The sequence below is a fragment of the Cherax quadricarinatus genome, chromosome 53, assembly GCF_038502225.1.
Source record: "Cherax quadricarinatus isolate ZL_2023a chromosome 53, ASM3850222v1, whole genome shotgun sequence".
Lineage (NCBI taxonomy): Eukaryota > Metazoa > Arthropoda > Malacostraca > Decapoda > Parastacidae > Cherax > Cherax quadricarinatus.
In genome coordinates this window covers 19,423,946-19,446,445 of record NC_091344.1, presented here as the reverse complement: position 1 = coordinate 19,446,445, position 22,500 = coordinate 19,423,946, and the positions used below count along the sequence as shown (strand labels likewise).

Sequence of the window (22,500 nt, the reverse complement as noted above, 5' to 3'; positions counted from 1 at the left end):
ATAAGATCACAGTAAACAGGTGATTTCAGAATATGCAAAACGACCACTCTGAAAGAATAGAGAAATTCCAAGCGCTTTCGTGACTACTCACATTATCAAGGAACTATGAAAGAAAAGCATCCAAGGAAGCTATATAAGGGGTCTGGCCAGCACCTCACTATCAGATCCCACAACGGTTAAACACCTGACGCGCGCCGACCCAACTTGGATAGGTCCTTTGCACAACTCACCCACAAACTATTCTACCCAGGCGTCAGGTGTTTAACCGTTGTGGGATCTGATAGTGAGGTGTGCAAGAAAGGTATAAAATACCGACAATATGAAAGTTAAGACACATGTGCAACATCTGGATATCTTTATTGTAGTAGACGTTTCGCCATCCAGTGGCTTTATCAATACAGATTCTAGGACATAATAGGAAGACAGTAGAACTATATACAAAAGATGAGGTAATCAGTCCCTCGGCTTTGGAGTTAGTGTTCACAGCATCGTGGTGGAGGAGAATCTGGAGCAAAGTCTTCTTGTCTTTGCTCCAGATTCTCCTCCACCACGATGCTGTGAACACTAACTCCAAGGCCGAGGGACTGATTACCTCATCTTTTGTATATAGTTCTACTGTCTTCCTATTATGTCCTAGAATCTGTATTGATAAAGCCACTGGATGGCGAAACGTCTACTACAATAAAGATATCCAGATGTTGCACATGTGTCTTAACTTTCATTCTGATAGTGAGGTGCTGGCCAGACCCCTTATATAGCTTCCTTGGATGCTTTACGTTCATAGTTCCTTGATAATGTGAGTAGTCACGAAAGCGCTTGGAATTTCTCTATTCTTTCAGAGTGGTTGTTTTGATATATATATATATATATATATATATATATATATATATATATATATATATATATATATATATATATATATATATATTATACAACCTAATCGCAAAACAAACGATCATTTTCAACCTCCCACAGGGAAGGGGTTGGGGAGAATGAGGTTACTCTAGGCCTATCGTGTTGAAAACTGCGGATACGTCTTCACAAGTAATGCAGGGAATGGGTAAAGGAATGAGAATCTCAGTGACAGTCTAGATCAGTGGTTCTCAGCTCGCTTCAGTCCACGGACTACCAGGCCAATAAAAAAAATCATGATCCATCTGTTGTTGTTGTTGTTGTTGTTTTTGAGAAATGATAAAAAGAGCAAACAGTAAACATATTGGTTTTAAAATTATTTACTAACAGAATTTTTAATTCTCTTTTCACTGAGAAGTTTTGCAATGTTTGGAGTGGCAGGTGATAATAATAACGAATATCACTTTCCACTATAAGCCGATTCCTCTGTTTGGACTTAATGCCAACAAACACAGATTCAATTTCACACAAGTTGACACCACTGGCAAAGCTAATCTGATCGCATGTGTTGAAATATTTAGTTAATTTCCAGTCATGCTGGTTGAAAATGCCTGCATGATTGACTGCAGATGCTCGTCTTGAGCCGCCAAATTATTTTTTTGATTCAAGAATTCCTCCTGCAGATCCAGAGAATCTGCAGGATCCGTAAATGATCGAGAATTTCCGTCCAAATGGTTTCCTTTTCCCCGAGCATGGTAGCCACACATGGAAACTGAGCCAAATTATTGCCTTATAATCTTACAAATAAGAGTTCCAGTTTGTCAAGAAATGCCTTGGTGAGAAAACAGATTTGTACATTTTCCTTGCAGCTAAGGATTCAGTTTGTTCGAGATTTTAAAAATATCGGAATTCCTCTTTCCCTTGAGCACAGAGAAATATATCCAACTCCTCTCTCGATTACTTAAAAATTCTGTTGGGTATATTCCCTGCTGACAACCCCCGTAAACAAGTGCTGAACAACACCACATTAAAATCTTTTGAAGAGTCTGGTGTTCACAGCTCATGATTTAATGTAATTGACCACCTTCACCAGCCCTTTTAAAACTGTGTTCCGGCAATGTTTTTGATACCAGTGATTCCCTATGAACAGTGCCCACCGGTTGCCACTGGTGGGCACTATTTCAGCAGGGTTTCAAAGACTGATATTGAGCCCAGCGTCAATCCAATCCAAACCATGTTCTTCAAAATTTATTTTTATAATTTCGAACACATCCTCAGCCTTTGTGGTGGTATCAGGAGTCTTACAGAATAAGAAAATCTTTGAAGTCTCCCTCAACCATGTATCATGCGAGCACCAATAGTTGAGAGCACGGTGTGACATCGACTGATTCATCCACTTATATGGCCAACAAACGAGACTTCTTTATATCACACATATTACTTGGTCACAAATGTTTTGTGATGTCTCTTATTTCTCTCGATACTGTGTTGTCAGAGATGCATTCATCATTTAGCTTCCTCGCCATGAACAAGTCGCACCATCTCTTTTCCACTGGGAAAAAAAAGTTGCTCAAGAATCGTATGAGGCTTCTTGGCCTGTGCAACTTCGTATGCAACAATGTAGGAAGCGTGCACTGCGTTGCTTGCCGTCTCGTGGAATGAACCTGTTGAGTCAAGGTGCTGCTGCTTAAGAGCTGATTACGGCCGCTCCAAATAATCCTTATCCTTCTTTTGCAAGTTAGGGGATGACACTCCGAAATGGAGTTTTAACTTAGCCGGCTTCACCGAGTCACTCCTCAAGATTTTGAAAAAAATAACACAGTGTGGATAAACAACCTCTTTCTTAACAAGTGAAGCTCAATTTGATGTCCTAAACTGAATATTCGCACTTGACAATCCTTCCTGTCGCTGCCATCATTATAGAACTGTAGACTATGTAGCGAAATTATTGTTTATGGAATTCACTGCTAATGACAGTAATGTATGTACATTGAATTACCGTAATGTATATGCTTCATTATTATTATAATCATGAGGAAGCGCTAAACCCGTAGGATTATACACCGCCTTTGGGGGGATGGAAGGTATTTAGGCTTAATTCTGGGAACTAGAGCACAGATCCGATTCCCTAGATCAAGAGTCCCTCACCAGCGTCAAGGAAGCTCCCTTGAGGAGTGTATATACTTTAAATTATTGACAATTTTCATTTATTAGCAAGCAACAATGTGGCAGACTGACGTCATCTGCAGACAGCAGCAACTGTTGGTTGAAAGGTTAACCAGCTTGCTTTTATTATAAACTACCTTGTCATTACCTATAACTTTATAAATAGATCGATACTCATGTTCTCAAAACTGACATTTTACTATAGAAATTATAATCCAACTACGCCACACAGAGGACGAACGACGCAGCAACCAGTTACCCTGTCTGGGACTCTGGCCAGTCCATAAAGCCTTGTTCGGGCTTCGGAAAACTCCATTATAGCCATCACAAAGGTTAACTTTAATATCAGTAGTTAGATATTTTCCATCCAATATTTATATAACTATGCACTGTTATCCAATTTTGTAGTTGTGTTTTATGATACACAGATTATATGTCGTTCAGGAGGCACAATCTGGAAGCCAGAATAAAGATACTTGGACCACTTGCTGTTGCGGAAGCGACTGATCTCAAGTACTTTTTGTATGAAGAACAAAAAGGCACAATACCGTGACTGGAACAATACACAAATAACCCGCACTAAGGAGAAAGAAACGTCGACATAAGTTACCCAGAACCCCAGTGAAGCAACATTCTCGGTAGCTCTCTATACACGTTATTTAAAAACTGACTAACACACCCATATATATATATATATATATATATATATATATATATATATATATATATATATATATATATATATATATATATATATATATATATATAAAGGAATCACAATACATGTATACATGTGACTGCGAGTATATAAAATACCACAGTGAAAAAATAAACAGGAAAATATGAGCAATTTCAAGATCTTTTACGCACATCTTTAGAGGAATATATATATATATATATATATATATATATATATATATATATATATATATATATATATATATATATATATATATATATATATATATATATATATATATATATATATATATATATATATATATATATATATATATACATATATATATATATATATATATATATATATATATATATATATATATATATATATATATATATATATATATATATATATATATATATATATATATATATATATATATATATATATAATATATATATATATACATATCTCAGTAGTAGTAACCAGTTACCAGTCTCAGTAGTAGTAACCAGTTACCAGTACCGTCTGACTCAACGATCAACCGTCTCTTGAGTCACGGTCTTTCATATTGTGCTGACCTCAGCAGTATTCAAAGACCCACTGGGTACTGGGCAGCCCGGCTAGCCAGTATATCGAGTAGTAGCAAGGAGATAGGTAACGGCTGGCAGGTCTCTCTCCACATATCGCCAATATACGTATAACAGCCTACGTGAGTATTTCTACCCTAATCCACGTATCGAACTCCCACATGATAAATGGTGTGCAGCGGTGTGGAGCGTGGATTTACGTTTTTAAGGGTAATTCAAGGCGTTAGAAGGCTGTTTGTGTGAGTAGCGCCAGGGTCAAAGGTGAATCTCCAGCCACCAGCTTCTACCCTCCGGCACCACCAGCCAGCAGCTGACTCCCCTCGCAGCTTTCATCCTGCAAGCCTGTTGCAGCCGTTTCAAGCTTCCTGGCTTAGTTCGTGTGCTAATTGCTTCAATCTCCGAGGGGTTGACCCGGATTTTGCAATTAAGCCAGTCAGTAAGCCAGACTGTGGAAGTGAACGCCAGTCAGCCTATCATCCAGCCTGTCTCCTGTCATCCAACTGCTCCTCCGTGCTTTGTGCATCGTTACACGTCTTCCAGTCATCCATTCTCGTGGGGTAAGCCAGTCAGCCAACCCAGCTTCTAACCCAGCTGAGAGAGAGAAGTAAGCCACGCAGTAAGAAGTAAGCCAGATTCCTCTGAAGTATTGTGTATCTCGCTTTGTGCTTCCTGTTGGATGCTAAGAGTGGTTTTCACCATTCCTGTGGCATAGAGTGGGTTAAACCATCTGTGGGTGAGTGGGGCGCGCGGCAGCCTCACCGTCCCCCCCCCCCCTTACCACTCTCTCCCACCACCCGGGGTGCGCGGCAGTACCCCAGCGAGAGTCACACCCCCCACTCTCTCCCACCAGCCATCCACTCATCTACCTGTGGTTGTTTGCACCCTTGTACCGGGTCCTAGTACTGTTTTGGCTCACATAATTGGTCAAGAGATTGTAGCTGGTGCCAACGAGATAAAGCCAGTTATGTGAGTTCGCCTAGAACGCACATTTCTTCACGACAACAGTGTGTGGGTGTAGGAGGAAACACCGCCCGCCCACAGGACAATATCTTCACCTCGTCACCCCATCACCGCCCGTCTACTACTCTCCACTTCAGTGATAATTTTTTTGAGACATTTTCTTGCATTTAAAGACATTTGCGTGTGTGAGACATTTATAGTAAAATTCTTGTGTACTCTAAACCTTGTGTTTTCAGTGTAAACGCAGTATTTTTGACTCATTATTTTTTAGAATAATTTTTCAGTGTTTTCACTTATATTATTCTGCTGTGTTTTTCTTATGCTACTCGTCTGTAGTAAGTATTATTGTGTAGTGTACCAGTCAGTCACTCTGTGTGAAGTGATTCAATTTTTTTTTTATTGTATTCTTTCAGCGTTGTATTCTGCAGTGATATTTACCCCAGTATACCAAATTTTCCATTTATTTCTATGTGTGTCATTTTTTTTCGTATGCCAACAGTGTCTCATTTCTCTAATTTTTTCGCAGACTGTGTACCATTATTTTTGCCAGCAAAATTTTTGTCGTATCAGTCACAGCAAGATTTTTGTTGTATCAGTCACAGCAGGATTTTGTTGTAAGAATATTAATTTAAGAAGTGTGCTTCGTCACTGTAAGTGTTAACTTACCTGTTTTGTTCCTGTGTTTTATTTTATTCATATTTTCATAATTCTTGAACAAATTCACTCTTGATGCAATTTCAATTACTTTTAACGTAAAGTGTTTCCTTACTCTGTTGAGTAAATTGTTTTGTCTAATTTACAATTAAGAGTTAAAGTGTTCAATCAGTTTATTTTTTTTTTTTCTTCATAATTTTAATTCATTATTTTACCTGAGTTTTCCCAGTGCAACTTATTACTGCAGTGATTATTTCTATACTTTATTTTGTTGCACTTGTTCTGAAGTGAATTATTTTGTTGAACTGTTCTGCAGTGAATTCTTTTCTTTTATTGATATTTTGTGCATTATATTTTAATTTTGTCTATGCATTCTTAGAAAATACTTAAATTTCCCAGTTAACAATTTAATAATTTTATTTGATACTTTCACATTGATTTAAAAATTTTAATTAATTAATTTCTTTATTAGCAAGAGTAAAGACAGCTCATTTTGAATTTAATTCAGTCTCCAGTAATATTTTTACTTGTATATTTCAATGTAAATTTTTTTTTTCTTTCTTGGTCAATAGTCCTTTAAATTGAGTTTTCTTTCTTCTTGCAGTGTATTTAGGTATTATTCTGCAGAATTAGTTGTATATCTTTTCATTTCAATTCTAGAATTTTATATCATTTTTATTGTTCATTATTTTTGCCTTATTTGTTCTCGTGCTACTTTGCCATTATGTCTCACATACCGTCAAGTGATACTTTAGTGAATGTCGACACTCAGACCTCTCAGGCTACTACTGCTGGTCCTGTCATCAGTCCTCACAGTTCCTTACCGACTGACAGACCGACTCAGACACCGAGATATTATAGTTATACTCGTGATTCCCTTGATGCGTTACCTTTATTCAATGGCCATGTACATAGTCTTGAAGCATGGTTTGCAGCCATTCGTTCTCGTGCTAGTGCCCTAGGTGAAGGTCCTCCTTCAGAGGAAAGCCTTATCAGAATTGCTAAAGAAGCTCTTTATCGATCTCCTGCTGCTGTTCACGTTGTTGATCTCCTTGATATGCGAGACTTCAGGAATCTTACTAAGTGGTCACAATATGAGGAACTGATTCGTTCTTTCCTTGTCCCAGTAAAAACAGCTGATCCATATGTCGTTCTTAGAGAACTAGTGAATGCTACACCCATGAGTACTGAATCGTTGAGTGCATTTGCTGTTAGATTAGATAAACTTTTATCATCATTTATCAATGCTGTCCAATCATCATCTTTTCTCTCTGAAGAGGCTAAACCATTTACAGAATCAATTGCTAAAATAGCAGCTTTTGGAGCAATTAAAGAACTAATGCCACCTGCTTCTGTGTGTGCTTATGAGGCTGATCCTCCAACTGTAACGATGGAACCACTTACAGCCTTAAATCATGTACGTTCCTTGTGCCCCCAGGGTACTTTCCCTTGTATTAAAAGTAATGTCACAAATATGCCTCAGTCTGCACCACCTCTTGTTTGCGCCACAGAGACAAATCGTGGTCGTCAACCATCTCAGAGATCATCAAGAACCAGTGTACAGAGTCGTTATACACCTCGTAGTATTCATAGTACATTCAGTAACCATAGTCGGCGGAATTGTTACAACTGTGGTTTCCGTGGACATATTGCAATTAATTGTCCTGATAGTTATCCTAAGAGACGTCGTACTGATGATGAGTACTCAGATCTTCCTTACTGTACTTATCATAGAATACATGGACATGACACATCTGAGTGTAATGCTCTCTATAACCTTCAGTACTCTAGATCTTTCCGTGGTCGTCCCAACCGCAGAACCCGTCGAGGAAACAGATCTCGTGGTTTTCAAAATAACCAGAACCAGGCTCATTCATTCAATTCTCAAACTAACCTGAACCAGGCTCGTTCTTCCCAGTCGGGGGAATTCGAGCGCCCCAGTCAAACCGCCCCATGGTGACAGTAGGTGATAATGAGTACACCATCCCCGTTCACAACTCCTTTGAAGCCTTAAGCAGTCTCGAGAATGACAACCCTGCTGAGGTTGTTGCTTCACATGTCTCTGACACAGATGATTTTGGGGATGGAGTAGAACAAGTCTTTTCTGATGAAAATCCACCTTTTTGTTTGCACGTAACTTCCAATGCAACCATAGGCCCTATAGTGCAAGCATCTGTTTATAATGCGCCCGTTCAATTGTTCATGGACTCTGGTGCGCAAATCAATATTATTAGGTCTAGTTTGTTTAAGGATAAGAAGTTACGACATGTCCTTCTCGTAGAACCGACTCCTGTGTCCTCCCTTAGTGGAGTATCTGGTTCTCACCTGCGTGTCCGAGGTACGACTGCCCTAACCTTTTCTATCCAAGGTAGAGACTTCACTGTTTCCTTCCTTGTTGTCGACCAGATTACTTTCCCTGGTGACCTTCTACTGGGATTTGCTTCCATGCGAGACTTACGCATTGTGCTCGACCCTTATCGATGGCATGCACAAATTGACGACTTGATCGTTCCATTCTGGGGTTACCAGCTTGGATCAGAAATCTGTCATACTGCTGCAGAGTATGATGTACGGATTAAGTCCTTACAAGCTAATGCTTTCTCCAGTAGCGTACCCAAGCGGTCAGGCACTGGTAATACTGTCACTCCCATCAGTGTTCCACCTATACCTTCAGAATTGCAGGATAGTCCGATGCCTCAAGTGTCCGAGGACGCTCAGATTGCCTTGAGTGCTCAACCTATCCCTGCAATGCCTGCTAGTTCGAGTAGTAGTTTCTCCACAGGGGACGCCTTGTCGGAAAACAATTACTTGCAACTAGTAATGCCATCTCTTGTTGACGTCACATGCCGTCTGCAGAAAGACGTTTCTGTTGCGGCTAGTGCTCTCACTAGAGTGTCTGTAGTTGTTCCTAGTGTTCCAGATGGTGATAACGTCCTAGTTGACAGTGATTCCTGCAAAGTAAAAGGTCTATTTGTTGAACCATCCTTACATGTTGTAAGAGATAGTAAGATCCATTTCTACCTGGCCAACACTTCTGGTCACAGTGTTCGCCTTAGAGCAAATACCAATCTTGTTGACCTTGTTCACTATCCTTACCCTGTTCAGGTAGAGGATGAGTTGTCACCTGACCAGTGGGTCGGTGCTATTTCTGCCGGGGAGACCTCATCCACCTCACTGGATCAATCTGTTCCACCAGTTGAGGAGAAAGACTTAGCTCCCACTGACTTCCCAGATGAAGTCAAGCGTTTGTTGACTCTGTTGAACAAACGTCGTAAAGCCATTGCTTTACCAGGTGAGAAGATGGGTATAACGAACTTATTGTCCCATCGTATTCCACTTGAACCTGGTACTAGACCTATCTACATACCTGCGTACAGAATGCCTCATTCACAAGTTGCTGTCGCAGAAGAATTGATCAATCAAATGCTTGATGATGGAGTTATTGCACCTAGCAATTCACCTTGGAATGCACCCTTGATACTAGTACCTAAGAAGGATGGTACTTGGCGTCCAGTAATTGACTTTAGGAAGTTAAACGCAAAAACCATTCCAGATCGCTTTCCACTCCCTGTACTGGGTGATCTTTTACGTAATATTGGAGATAACAAAGTCTTTTCAACCCTAGATTTGTTACAAGGGTTTTGGCAAGTCCCTCTTCACGAGGACAGCCAAGAACTAACTGCATTCTCCACTCCTACAGGTCATTATCACTACCTCCGAATGGCATTTGGATTACGATCTTCCCCTATCACGTTCTCAAGGCTCATGACTAATATCTTTAGAGGTCTCATAGGTAATGCACTTATGGTGTACTTAGATGACGTAATCGTCATGTCTAAAGACGTGGATACACACTTGAAAAGACTTGATGTAGTACTTGGTAAGCTTGAAGAAGCCAATTTAAAGATCAAACTGTCAAAATGTCAATTTTTCAGATCAGAAATTAAGTTTCTTGGTCACGTAGTCACTCCTAGAGGGGTTACGACTGACCAAAGTAAAGTAACTGCAGTACTAAATTTTCCAACTCCCAAAACTGCTGATGCCGTAAGATCCTTTGTGGGCTTAGCAGGTTTTTATAGAGCTTTCATTGCCAATTTTTCTTCCATAGCTGCTCCTCTAACTGAGTTGCTTAAGAAAGATGCTCCTTTTGTTTGGACCTTCCGTCAAGAAAGAGCATTCCAAACTCTAAAAGAAAAGCTAACTTCTGCTCCAATTTTGAAATTTCCAGATTTTTCTAAGCCTTTCTATCTGACAACTGATGCTAGTTCAATTGGCATAGGTGCCGTACTAGCTCAGAAGACCGATGGCAAGTACAACGCAGTTGCATTTGCTAGCCGAGTCCTTACAAAGGCTGAACGTAATTATACAGTAACTGAGCAAGAAGCTTTAGCAATAGTATGGTCTTTAAAGCACTTCCGAGACATTATTTATCAGTACTCTGTTCATGTCTTGACAGATCATGCTCCACTGATACCCTTATTCCAGAACAAACAACCTACTGGAAGGTTAGCTAGATGGACCTTGACTATCCAAGAGTTCAATCCCACCTTTGAGCATTTACCTGGCAAGTCAAATGTAGTCGCAGATGCCTTATCGCGACATGTTAGTATAGTAACTGCAGACCCTCCATTTAGTGCTGAAGATGTAAAGAATGCTCAACGAACAGATCCCATGTGGTCTGGTGTGATACGATTCCTGCTCCAGGAAGATCTTATTCTGACTGTGAAACCACCAGCACCCATCAGTGACTTTCTCATGAACCAAGAATTACTGTATCGAACAGCCGAGTTGGGTACTCCTAGCAGAAGAGTATACCAGTTAGTAATTCCACAGTCACTAGTGAATGTAGCCTTACAGCTAGTTCACGATGTACCAGGTGTTGCACACCCTGGTATGGATCGTTCAGTAAAACAAGCCAGATTGAAATACTTTTGGCCTCGTATGGCAACTGATATTTCTGAGTATGTTAGGAAATGTAGTGTCTGCATGCAACATAAAGGCAATGCTAATGGTCCTAATCCAATCCAAGTGTATCCAACTACTAGCGAACCTTGGGAAAGAGTTGCGCTAGATTTGTTAACTAATTTCCAATGTTCCCTCCAAGGTAACAAACATCTGTGTGTTATGGTAGACCATTTCACCAGATATTGCGAGTTAGTTCCTATTGCAGACAAGACTGCCGAGACAGTAGCTAAAGCGTTTAAAGAACGCATTATCTGCAGGCATACCACCCCTAAGTCCCTAGTAACAGATAATGGAGGTGAATTCTGTAATGAAATTCTTGAAAATTTGTGTACCTTGTACAAGATCACTAAATCCACCATTGTTCCTCATCATCCTGCCAGCAATGGGTTAGCGGAACGAACCAATAAGAAAGTACTTGATGTCTTGAGAGCCACTATCAATCCCAATAGTGAAACTTGGGATGAAGTTATACCTGATGTGCAGTGTGCTATAAATTCTGCTTACAATGTTTCTATAGGTGACACTCCACATTATGCATTGTACGGTGTAGATAAACGTTTGCCTTATGAGTTGTTATATTCTAATCCGAAACCAAATTACAACCCTGATGATTTCGTAGCAACTCGTACCAGCTTAGCTCAAAGTGTTTTTAGAAGAATCCGTGAAACACTTCATAAATCAACAGCAGAATTTACAAGAGTCGCAAATACTCGAGTAAAGCCATCCAAAATCAAAGTAGGTTCGAGAGTTATGCTGACTAATTTTAACAAAACGTCTGCAATGCCAAAGCTTGATCAAAGGTTTGTTGGTCCTTATCGAGTAGTTGAACATATCACTGGTAATAAGTATAAGGTTAGAGAGATTAGTACTGGTCAGTATAAAGAATCGCATTTGGATCATATGAAGTTAGTATGTGATGATAATGATGTTCCAACCCAGACTAATGTGACAGACTCTGACAATCCTCCTGATCCTGTACTCTCTTCCTCTGATACTCAGTCAGACGATCAACCTGAATGTCGTTATTCCCTACGTACACGACAGGTATTGAGAAATCCTCAAGTATCATTTGTAACTTCCAATTCAGATTTGCCTCAAATACAGCATGAGTTAGCCAATGCTACAGAGTTTGATCCTCCCAGAGATGACACCCATTCTGCATATGTCAATCACACCCTAGCAGAGTTGGGGTTAAATGTAAATAACCTGTATAGATGAATAATTACAGTATCAACTTATCAGTATTCAAGAATTTTTTTTTTTGTGTTCATGTTCTCTCCGCATTCTGAGAGTTAACAGTCTAGATTTGCGTGCACCGAATCTGCCTTTCTGTTAAACACTCTTTCTTTGTATATATTCCTTCCTCAGAATCCGTAGATCACACGAATACAGATCGATCGATCAAAATTTTTGTTTTTATCACTTGTAATCTCAATGTTGAGTTCGTTGTTCATTTGTTGAGTTTTAAGTTGTACTATAGTATACCTTGTATTGCATTACAGTTTCAGTTACGTAAGCTTTCATTCCAATGTTCTACTTATGTATCTATAATGTTTCATGTTGTGTACTTTGACATTGTATAGAATCAGCCCAAGCCGTATACCTGCCATCTCTAGTTTGTATTAGTTGTATGTCGGGACGACATACGTTAGCGTCGCCGAGCTCTCAGTAGTAGTAACCAGTTACCAGTCTCAGTAGTAGTAACCAGTTACCAGTACCGTCTGACTCAACGATCAACCGTCTCTTGAGTCACGGTCTTTCATATTGTGCTGACCTCAGCAGTATTCAAAGACCCACTGGGTACTGGGCAGCCCGGCTAGCCAGTATATCGAGTAGTAGCAAGGAGATAGGTAACGGCTGGCAGGTCTCTCTCCACATATCGCCAATATACGTATAACAGCCTACGTGAGTATTTCTACCCTAATCCACGTATCGAACTCCCACATGATATACATATATATATATTATATATATACATATATATATATATACATATATATATATACATATATATATATTATATATATATACATATATATATATACATATATATATATATATATATATATATATATATATACATAAATATATATATATATATATATATATATATATATATATACATATATATATATATATATATATATATATATATATATATATACATATATATATTTTTTTTTTTTATTTTTTTTATTATCACACCGGCCGATTCCCACCAAGGCAGGGTGGCCCGAAAAAGAAAAACTTTCACCATCATTCACTCCATCACTGTCTTGCCAGAAGGGTGCTTTACACTACAGTTTTTAAACTGCAACATTAACACCCCTCCTTCAGAGTGCAGGCACTGTACTTCCCATCTCCAGGACTCAAGTCCGGCCTGCCGGTTTCCCTGAATCCCTTCATAAATGTTACTTTGCTCACACTCCAACAGCACGTCAAGTATTAAAAACCATTTGTCTCCATTCACTCCTATCAAACACGCTCACGCATGCCTGCTGGAAGTCCAAGCCCCTCGCACACAAAACCTCCTTTACCCCCTCCCTCCAACCCTTCCTAGGCCGACCCCTACCCCGCCTTCCTTCCACTACAGACTGATACACTCTTGAAGTCATTCTGTTTCGCTCCATTCTCTCTACATGTCCGAACCACCTCAACAACCCTTCCTCAGCCCTCTGGACAACAGTTTTGGTAATCCCGCACCTCCTCCTAACTTCCAAACTACGAATTCTCTGCATTATATTCACACCACACATTGCCCTCAGACATGACATCTCCACTGCCTCCAGCCTTCTCCTCGCTGCAACATTCATCACCCACGCTTCACACCCATATAAGAGCGTTGGTAAAACTATACTCTCATACATTCCCCTCTTTGCCTCCAAGGACAAAGTTCTTTGTCTCCACAGACTCCTAAGTGCACCACTCACTCTTTTTCCCTCATCAATTCTATGATTCACCTCATCTTTCATAGACCCATCCGCTGACACGTCCACGCCCAAATATCTGAATACGTTCACCTCCTCCATACTCTCTCCCTCCAATCTGATATTCAATCTTTCATCACCTAATCTTTTTGTTATCCTCATAACCTTACTCTTTCCTGTATTCACCTTTAATTTTCTTCTTTTGCACACCCTACCAAATTCATCCACCAATCTCTGCAACTTCTCTTCAGAATCTCCCAAGAGCACAGTGTCATCAGCAAAGAGCAGCTGTGACAACTCCCACTTTGTGTGTGATTCTTTATCTTTTAACTCCACGCCTCTTGCCAAGACCCTCGCATTTACTTCTCTTACAACCCCATCTATAAATATATTAAACAACCACGGTGACATCACACATCCTTGTCTAAGGCCTACTTTTACTGGGAAAAAATTTCCCTCTTTCCTACATACTCTAACTTGAGCCTCACTATCCTCGTAAAAACTCTTCACTGCTTTCAGTAACCTACCTCCTACACCATACACTTGCAACATCTGCCACATTGCCCCCCTATCCACCCTGTCATACGCCTTTTCCAAATCCATAAATGCCACAAAGACCTCTTTAGCCTTATCTAAATACTGTTCACTTATATGTTTCACTGTAAACACCTGGTCCACACACCCCCTACCTTTCCTAAAGCCTCCTTGTTCATCTGCTATCCTATTCTCCGTCTTACTCTTAATTCTTTCAATTATAACTCTACCATACACTTTACCAGGTACACTCAACAGACTTATCCCCCTATAATTTTTGCACTCTCTTTTATCCCCTTTGCCTTTATACAAAGGAACTATGCATGCTCTCTGCCAATCCCTAGGTACCTTACCCTCTTCCATACATTTATTAAATAATTGCACCAACCACTCCAAAACTATACATATATATACATATATATATGTATATATATGTATATATATGTATATATATGTATATATATATATATGTATATATAATGTATATATATGTAACTATACATATATATATATATATATATATATATATATATATATATATATATATATATATATATATATATATATATATATATATATATATATATATATATAATATATATATATATATTATGCAACACTGAAGACCAAGGTAGAGGGAGAAAGCGGAGAAAACTATGTTAATTTTAAGCAACACAATGTAACACAACACTCTACAAGAATACTCCCCCACACCTGCTATATTACACAGGAACACCCCGCCACACCTGCTATATTACACAGGAACACCCCGCCACACCTGCTATAAAACACAGAGTTCCCTCCCCTCCAACACCTGCAACATAGCACTACCACTACGGCTAGCTAGTCTTAACACTTAATAAGCGACGGGTTGCTAACATGACAGTGCACAGCGTGATGGAATGAGTGCACACAATGTCAAGACATCCAGGTCACCAGCCATCCAGGTCACCAGCCATCCAGGTCATCAGCCATCCAGGTCACCAGACATCCAGGTCACCAGACATCCAGGGCACCAGACATCCTGGGCACCAGACATCCAGATCACCAGACATCCAGGGCACCAGCCATCCTGGGCATCAGACATCCAGATCACCAGCCATCCAGGTCATCAGTCATCCAGGTCACCAGACATCCAGGGCACCAGACATCCTGGGCACCAGACATCCAGATCACCAGACATCCAGGTCACCAGCCATCCAGGGCACCAGCCATCCTGGGCATCAGACATCCAGATCACCAGCCATCCAGGTCACCAGACATCCAGGGCACCAGACATCCTGGGCACCAGCCATCCTGGGCACCAGACATCCAGATCACCAGACATCCAGGTCACCAGCCATCCAGGGCACCAGCCATCCTGGGCACCAGACATCCAGATCACCAGACATCCAGGTCACCAGCCATCCAGGGCACCAGACATCCTGGGCATCAGACATCCAGATCACCAGCCATCCAGGTCATCAGTCATCCAGAGCACCAGCCACCCAGGGCACCATACATCCAGGGCACCAGTCATCCAGGTCATCAGCCATCCAGAGCACCTGCCACCCAGGGCACCATACATCCAGGGCACCAGTCATCCAGGGCACCAACAAAAACACTTTAAAATCCTAGCCGTGTACATCAGCAGCGTGTTGCTACCCTGTTTTACATAAGCAATACCGGGCCTGGCGGGGTATTATTATTTATATTATTATTATAGTCACGGTGAAGTACCAAGCCCGTACGGCTCATAAAGCTTTTGGGGAGGGTAGGCAATTAGGTCAGATCCGAGGAAGCGGAGGGTAGCTCAAATTCCTTAGATCAAGAGCCCTTTAGGACAGGCAAGATGCCCTTCTTTAAGTGCCTGACACCTAAGAATAGGTAGAACATTTAAAAACTAAATGTGTGTGAAGTGTTCAACCAGGCTGTGGCTGAAGCTCGGTCTTCCCTCCGCTAAACCCGTCTGGTTTATGGCCAATTAGCAAATCATCTATGTCACGTGATTCAGCTAACACTCGTGTATTAGACTAGGTCTTGAAACTATTCCAGTTATTGGGAATATGAGGGGAGAGGGGTGTGGCACACAGGGTCATGCAGGGGTGGGGATGGGTGGGGAGACACGCGCTACGTACAGCGTCGTATGGGTTTGATGGGGACGGCGGTGGTGGTGGTGGTGACGGTGTGGTGACTGACGCTCATTGTGGCCACCACGGGCGGGGGGCTGGGCCCCCGGCTCCCCGAGGACATGCCTGCAGGGGTAGCAAAGCCAACTGCAGAAGACCGAGTGTCGTGGCCAGAAGTACTAGCAGTAGTGGCTGCAAGTGGTGCTGGAGCTGCTGCACCACTATGAGGTGATTTTATAGCAGAAGAAAGTGCAGAAGCGGAAGTTGTAGCAGTAGTCAGAGAAGAAGTAACAGGTGCAGCAGCAGTCAGAGAAGTAGTAGCAGCCAAAGGAGGGTCAGCCGTTCCTACGGTCACTATAGGAGACGGGAAGGAGGCCACAGAGGTGTGAGAAGCAGGCAGTACTAGAGGTGAAACAGCTACGGCACCCGTGGAAGAAGGTGCTGAAGCAGCAGTAGCAGAAGCTGGAGCTACGGAAGACTGAGGAGAAGCATTTGAGCGAGGCCGTCCAGGAGCCGTGGAGGCCGAGGAGTCCTGTCTCTTGCAACAACCTGCAACATGGGGACAACTGATGAACTGGCTGTACTCAACACCTCTATGCCAATAATCACCTTTTCCGTTCTGACAACGTCAGCTCACAAGATCCAGAATGACAACTAATGACCTTTCCATAAAGTACCCTTTTAATGCCATCATGGAAATGTGTGTTAAATTTCACTTTTGTGAAATATCCTTTAATAAATCCCCGAGCTAGATCCAAATGTCGTACTGCAGACAATAGTGAAGACAAGACACACTGTGTAGAACCAGCTTTAATTGGGACAATGTTTTACACTGTGTCAAGCTTAAACCATGACTTAATGAAGATCCACACAGAGCGAAGTATTGTCCCCAATAAAAACTTGTTCAGCGTGTGTCTTGTCTTCACAAATCTTTTAGCTGTGCATTATGTTGTAGCTAAGCTGGAAATAACTCATCAATTCTATTTCGTGTAATTACTTCCCCCTATAAAAATAAAAGTACAGTACTTTTCTCTTTTTTGTGTGCTAACATCCACAATTTACAATCAACTTAAAATAACCAGGTTAACTATACAAGTGGACGTCTTACAGAAATAAAAACTATGGAGCTTTTACAGAAACACAAAGAATAGTCTGGAGAGTGAAACATAGGTACACAATTACAATATATATATATAGATGAAAGGGAATCAATAAGTCGGAGGGAGGAGCAGGAATCTATGTTAAGAGAGAGACTTGTAAGGAAGATTAGAACTTGTCGAAATTAAAGTTGTTACAATGAATCTTGTAGTTATTCCTGTGTATTAATTATTCTCGTGAATGATTCTTATTGAAGAATGACACTTGATGGATTGAACACATCGACTCTAGGCTGAGGGACTGACTTCCTCAAACTACTACTACTCCTCTTCTACCGTTCTTCTCTGCACTGGACTGAAGAAGCCACGGGCTGACGAAACGTTTCAAGTGTCTCATTCTTTAACTTGTCGGTTTTCTAAACCAGTTACATCACATGATTCCTGTGCATACGTTGGACTGCAAGCGGCGGCACTAACAGCTTGATCAATCGGGTCAGCAAAAAGGTCTGCTCTAGGACCGGGCCACGTGAATGGTGACCTCTGGAAGCAACTACAGGTAAATGTCAGCAACAGTTATGGAAGACTGACAACTGACTCGAAAACCTTACACTAAATGTTATCCTTTTCGGTGATGGCAATTTGCCACATGTTAAATGGAAGATGGATGACAACAGCACTGTATCACAGTATCTGGAAGCACACACTCACACACACACACACACACACACACACACACACACACACACACACACACACACACACACACACACACACACACACACACACACAAAGACAGGATGTTCCAGAGATGGGACACAGCAACATTGGAACACAGTTGGAAGTTGAAGACACAGACGAATCACAGGGATGTTAGGAAGTATTTCTTCAGTCACAGAGTAGTCAGGAAGTGGAATAGTTTGGGAAGCGATGTAGTGGAGGCAGGATCCATACATAGCTTTAAGAAGAGGTATGATAAAGCTCATGGTTCAGGGAGTGTGACCCAGTAGTGACCAGTGAAGAGGCGGGGCCAGGAGCTATGAATCGACCCCTGCAACCACAACTAGGTGAGTACACACACACACACACACACACACACACACACACACACACACACATACACACACACACGCACACGCACACGCACACGCACACGCACACGCGCGCGCGCGCTCTGATAAAGTTTACTCTAAACCCACAGAAAACAAGAGTGCACCAGGCTACCGTATCAAGCTGTGAGGGCAGCGCCAGAGCACAGATACACTGCCCTAGGAACTAGACCCTAAATAATCGTGATAAGTACTAACTTACTTTATAATCTACGACTAGTTTTAGGTACATTTGCTCAGAATCTTTTTATATATTTTGTCTTGATAATATACCTTAGCATATCATGAAGGCTGATGTACAACAGTAGGCATATCAAGCACATAGTGTTAAGAAAGCGACTATATCGTGACTAATAGGCAGAATCGACCAGTTATTTACAACCGCTCTAAAAACAGATTTTTGACAATTTTATCTTGTATACAGGAGTGGTGTGGATGGAGGTTTTATTCGTATTAACCCGTAGGGTTAACAACTAAGGATTACCCATGAAAGCCAATCAATGTGCCTTATTTTCACCGGGGTCCTTTAGTTCTCTTTCCCAGGATGCCATCCACAACAGTCAGCCAGCACCGAGGTACCTACTTCCTGCTATGTAAAAAAAAAAAGAGGGTAACATGTGTAAAGAAACAGGAACAACGATTCGTGTTTCCACTCATCCTAGGTTTGAACTCGAATCTTTTAATTATGAGCCGAAGACGCTACCACTTGAGGTACTAGCTACCGCTGAAGGAGTAGTGTCGAGGAGGAATGGTGTTGAGTAGTAGTGTGAGGGAATTATTGTATTGGAGTAGGGTAAGTACTGTGTAGGGGAGGAGGAGGTGTGGGGAAGTGAGAGGTGGGGGAAGGAGCCGGGTGCGTGGAAAAATCTTTAAGGAAATGGGTGGGGCAGTTAAGAGAGGATGGGTCAGGATGGGGGTGGTGGAGGGGGTAGTGATGTGTGTTGGGATTGGGGCAGTAAGTTTTAATTTAGACTTTATATACCTATGTAGACGAGGTCCACCTCCAGTGCAAACTGTGGGAAAACCTTGGTAATAGATACCGATCACTTAAATGAACAAGGTCCCAGGACCGACACGTTTCCTAATACGTCCTAGTGTTTACCTGGAGTTTAACTGGAGAGAGTTCCGGGGATCAACGCCCCCGCGGCCCGGTCTGTGACCAGGAGTCATGGTGAATCAGAGCCTGATCAACCAGGCTGTTACTGCTGGCTGCACGCAATCCAACGTACGAGCCACAGCCCGGCTGATCAGGTACCGACTTTAGGTACTTGTTCAGTGCCTGCTTGAAGACAGCCAGGGATCTAATGGTAATCCCCCTTATGTATGCTGACAGGCAGTTGCTTACGTGTCTTTCTAAACTAGATTCTAGGGATCCATAGCCTCGGAGAACTAGGATAAAATATGGCTTCCAGGAAAATTATTTAGATTTCTCTCCGAAGCCGACAGAATATCCTACTTCTACTACAGAATCTTTTATAAATACACAAATACGTATCCTTTATCATGTAATATGGTACACAAAGTTTAGATCATACACTGATAGTACAACGGGACGGTGATGAATATTCAATTTTTTAGGTGGTCTTGAGGGCACGCAAGTTATTGGTCCATAAATAAGGTATTTAGGTTCAACCTTGAATAAGCCAATAAGACCAAAGATTGTGATTTATTTCCTTTGTGGTCCCTATGTTTGGGAAATATCCGATGGAATGAAAATCGAAATAAATGGAGGGCACAGAGAAGGAGGGAGGATGGAGAGGGAAGGTGACGATGGAGGAGGAAGGAAGGGAGGCTGATAAGGGAGAGAGAGGAGAGGAAAATAAGGAAGGGGGCATTAAGAAGATGTCACCCTTGGAAATGTTATCAAACTCTCCATTTACACCTCTAAGATCCCCATCTCCCTCACTACCAAACCTCCCTCACCATTCCCCCTCCCTCACCATTCCCCCTCCCTCACCACCCCACCTCCCTCACCACCCCACCTCCCTCACCACCCCACCTCCCTCACCACCCCACCTCCCTCACCACCCCACGTCCCTCACCACCCCACGTCCCTCACCACCCCACCTCCCTCACCACCCCACGTCCCTCACCACCCCACGTCCCTCACCACCCCACCTCCCTCACCACCCCACGTCCCTCACCACCCCACGTCCCTCACCACCCCACCTCCCTCACCACCCCACGTCCCTCACCACCCCACGTCCCTCACCACCCCACCTCCCTCACCACCCCACCTCCCTCACCACCCCACGTCCCTCACCACCCCACCTCCCTCACCACCCCACGTCCCTCACCACCCCACGTCCCTCACCACCCCACCTCCCTCACCACCCCATCTCCCTCACTACCAAACCTCCCTCACCATTCCCCCTCCCTCACCATTCCCCCTCCCTCACCACCCCACCTCCCTCACCACCCCACCTCCCTCACCACCCCACCTCCCTCACCACCCCACGTCCCTCACCACCCCACCTCCCTCACCACCCCACCTCCCTCACCACCCCACCTCCCTCACCACCCCACGTCCCTCACCACCCCACCTCCCTCACCACCCCACCTCCCTCACCACCCCACCTCCCTCACCACCCCACCTCCCTCACCACCCCACCTCCCTCACCACCCCACGTCCCTCACCACCCCACCTCCCTCACCACCCCACCTCCCTCACCACCCCACCTCCCTCACCACCCCACCTCCCTCACCACCCCACCTCCCTCACCACCCCACGTCCCTCACCACCCCACCTCCCTCACCACCCCACCTCCCTCACCACCCCACCTCCCTCACCACCCCACCTCCCTCACCACCCCACCTCCCTCACCACCCCACCTCCCTCACCACCCCACGTCTTTTACTACTGCTATCTTGATCATCTCAACAATAATGCCCATGTGTTATGATGACTGTGAACCCCCAGACCTGAACCTGAGAAGAACCACCTCTCTCCTTCAGAGACTCCTGTTGCATCCTAGCAACGCTTCCTGTTGCATCATAGCAACATGCTTCCTGCTGCATCCTAGCAACACACTCCCTGCTGCATCCTAGCAACACGCTTCCTGCTGCATCCTAGCAACACACTCCCTGCTGCATCCTAGCAACACGCTTCCTGGTGCATCCTAGCAACACACTCCCTGCTGCATCCTAGCAACGCTTCCTGTTGCATCATAGCAACATGCTTCCTGCTGCATCCTAGCAACACACTCCCTGCTGCATCCTAGCAACACGCTTCCTGGTGCAACCTAGCCAACGCTCCCTGCTGCATCCTAGCAACGCTTCCTGTTGCATCATAGCAACATGCTTCCTGCTGCATCCTAGCAACACACTCCCTGCTGCATCCTAGCAACACGCTTCCTGGTGCATCCTAGCCAACGCTCCCTGCTGCATCCTAGCAACAACCAGTACATCACACTCAGCATCTTAAGAGTGTGAATGTGATCTGGTCATCTCGTGGAGACAAGATTAGTGCTTCACGTCTGGGCACCAACACCTCACCACCTAGACAGAAATACCTCACTCTGTCTCTCCCTTCTCCCTCCTCCCCTCTACCACACCTTATCTCTCACTTCTACCCTCTCCCGTGCCTCTACTTCTCCATTCTTTTTTTCTCCTACATCACTGTTCAATCTCATCTCCTAACTTCGTTAGCGTAATTTCTTGCAGGTATGCACCCTCTTCTTTGGTCCTTGAGATAAACACACACACACACACACACACACACACACACACACACACACACACACAAGGTGGACAGAGAGGGGACACAGAAACAAGGGGTCACAATTAGAAGCTGAAGACTCAGACGAGTCACAGGGATGTTAGGAAGTACTTCTTCAGTCACAGAGTCGTCAGGAAGTGG

The 22,500-nt window shown here is 42.9% G+C and overlaps 1 protein-coding gene across 9 annotated transcripts in view; it reads right to left on the bottom strand.

Annotated features, from left to right (window-relative positions):
• LOC128692341 (actin-binding LIM protein 2) overlaps positions 1-22,500 on the bottom strand; it is a 510,921-nt gene that overhangs the window by 241,608 nt on the left and 246,813 nt on the right. For 5 of the 9 annotated variants that reach the window (XM_070096398.1, XM_070096394.1, XM_070096395.1 and 2 more), the window contains one exon: positions 16,448-16,987. The exons of 2 other annotated variants lie outside the window; for them this stretch is intronic. In XM_070096398.1, the coding sequence (XP_069952499.1) occupies positions 16,448-16,987 (540 nt within the window). The remainder of the gene's footprint in view (positions 1-16,447; positions 16,988-22,500) is intronic. 2 more of the 9 variants (XM_070096399.1, XM_070096396.1) reach the window with 1 other exon arrangement.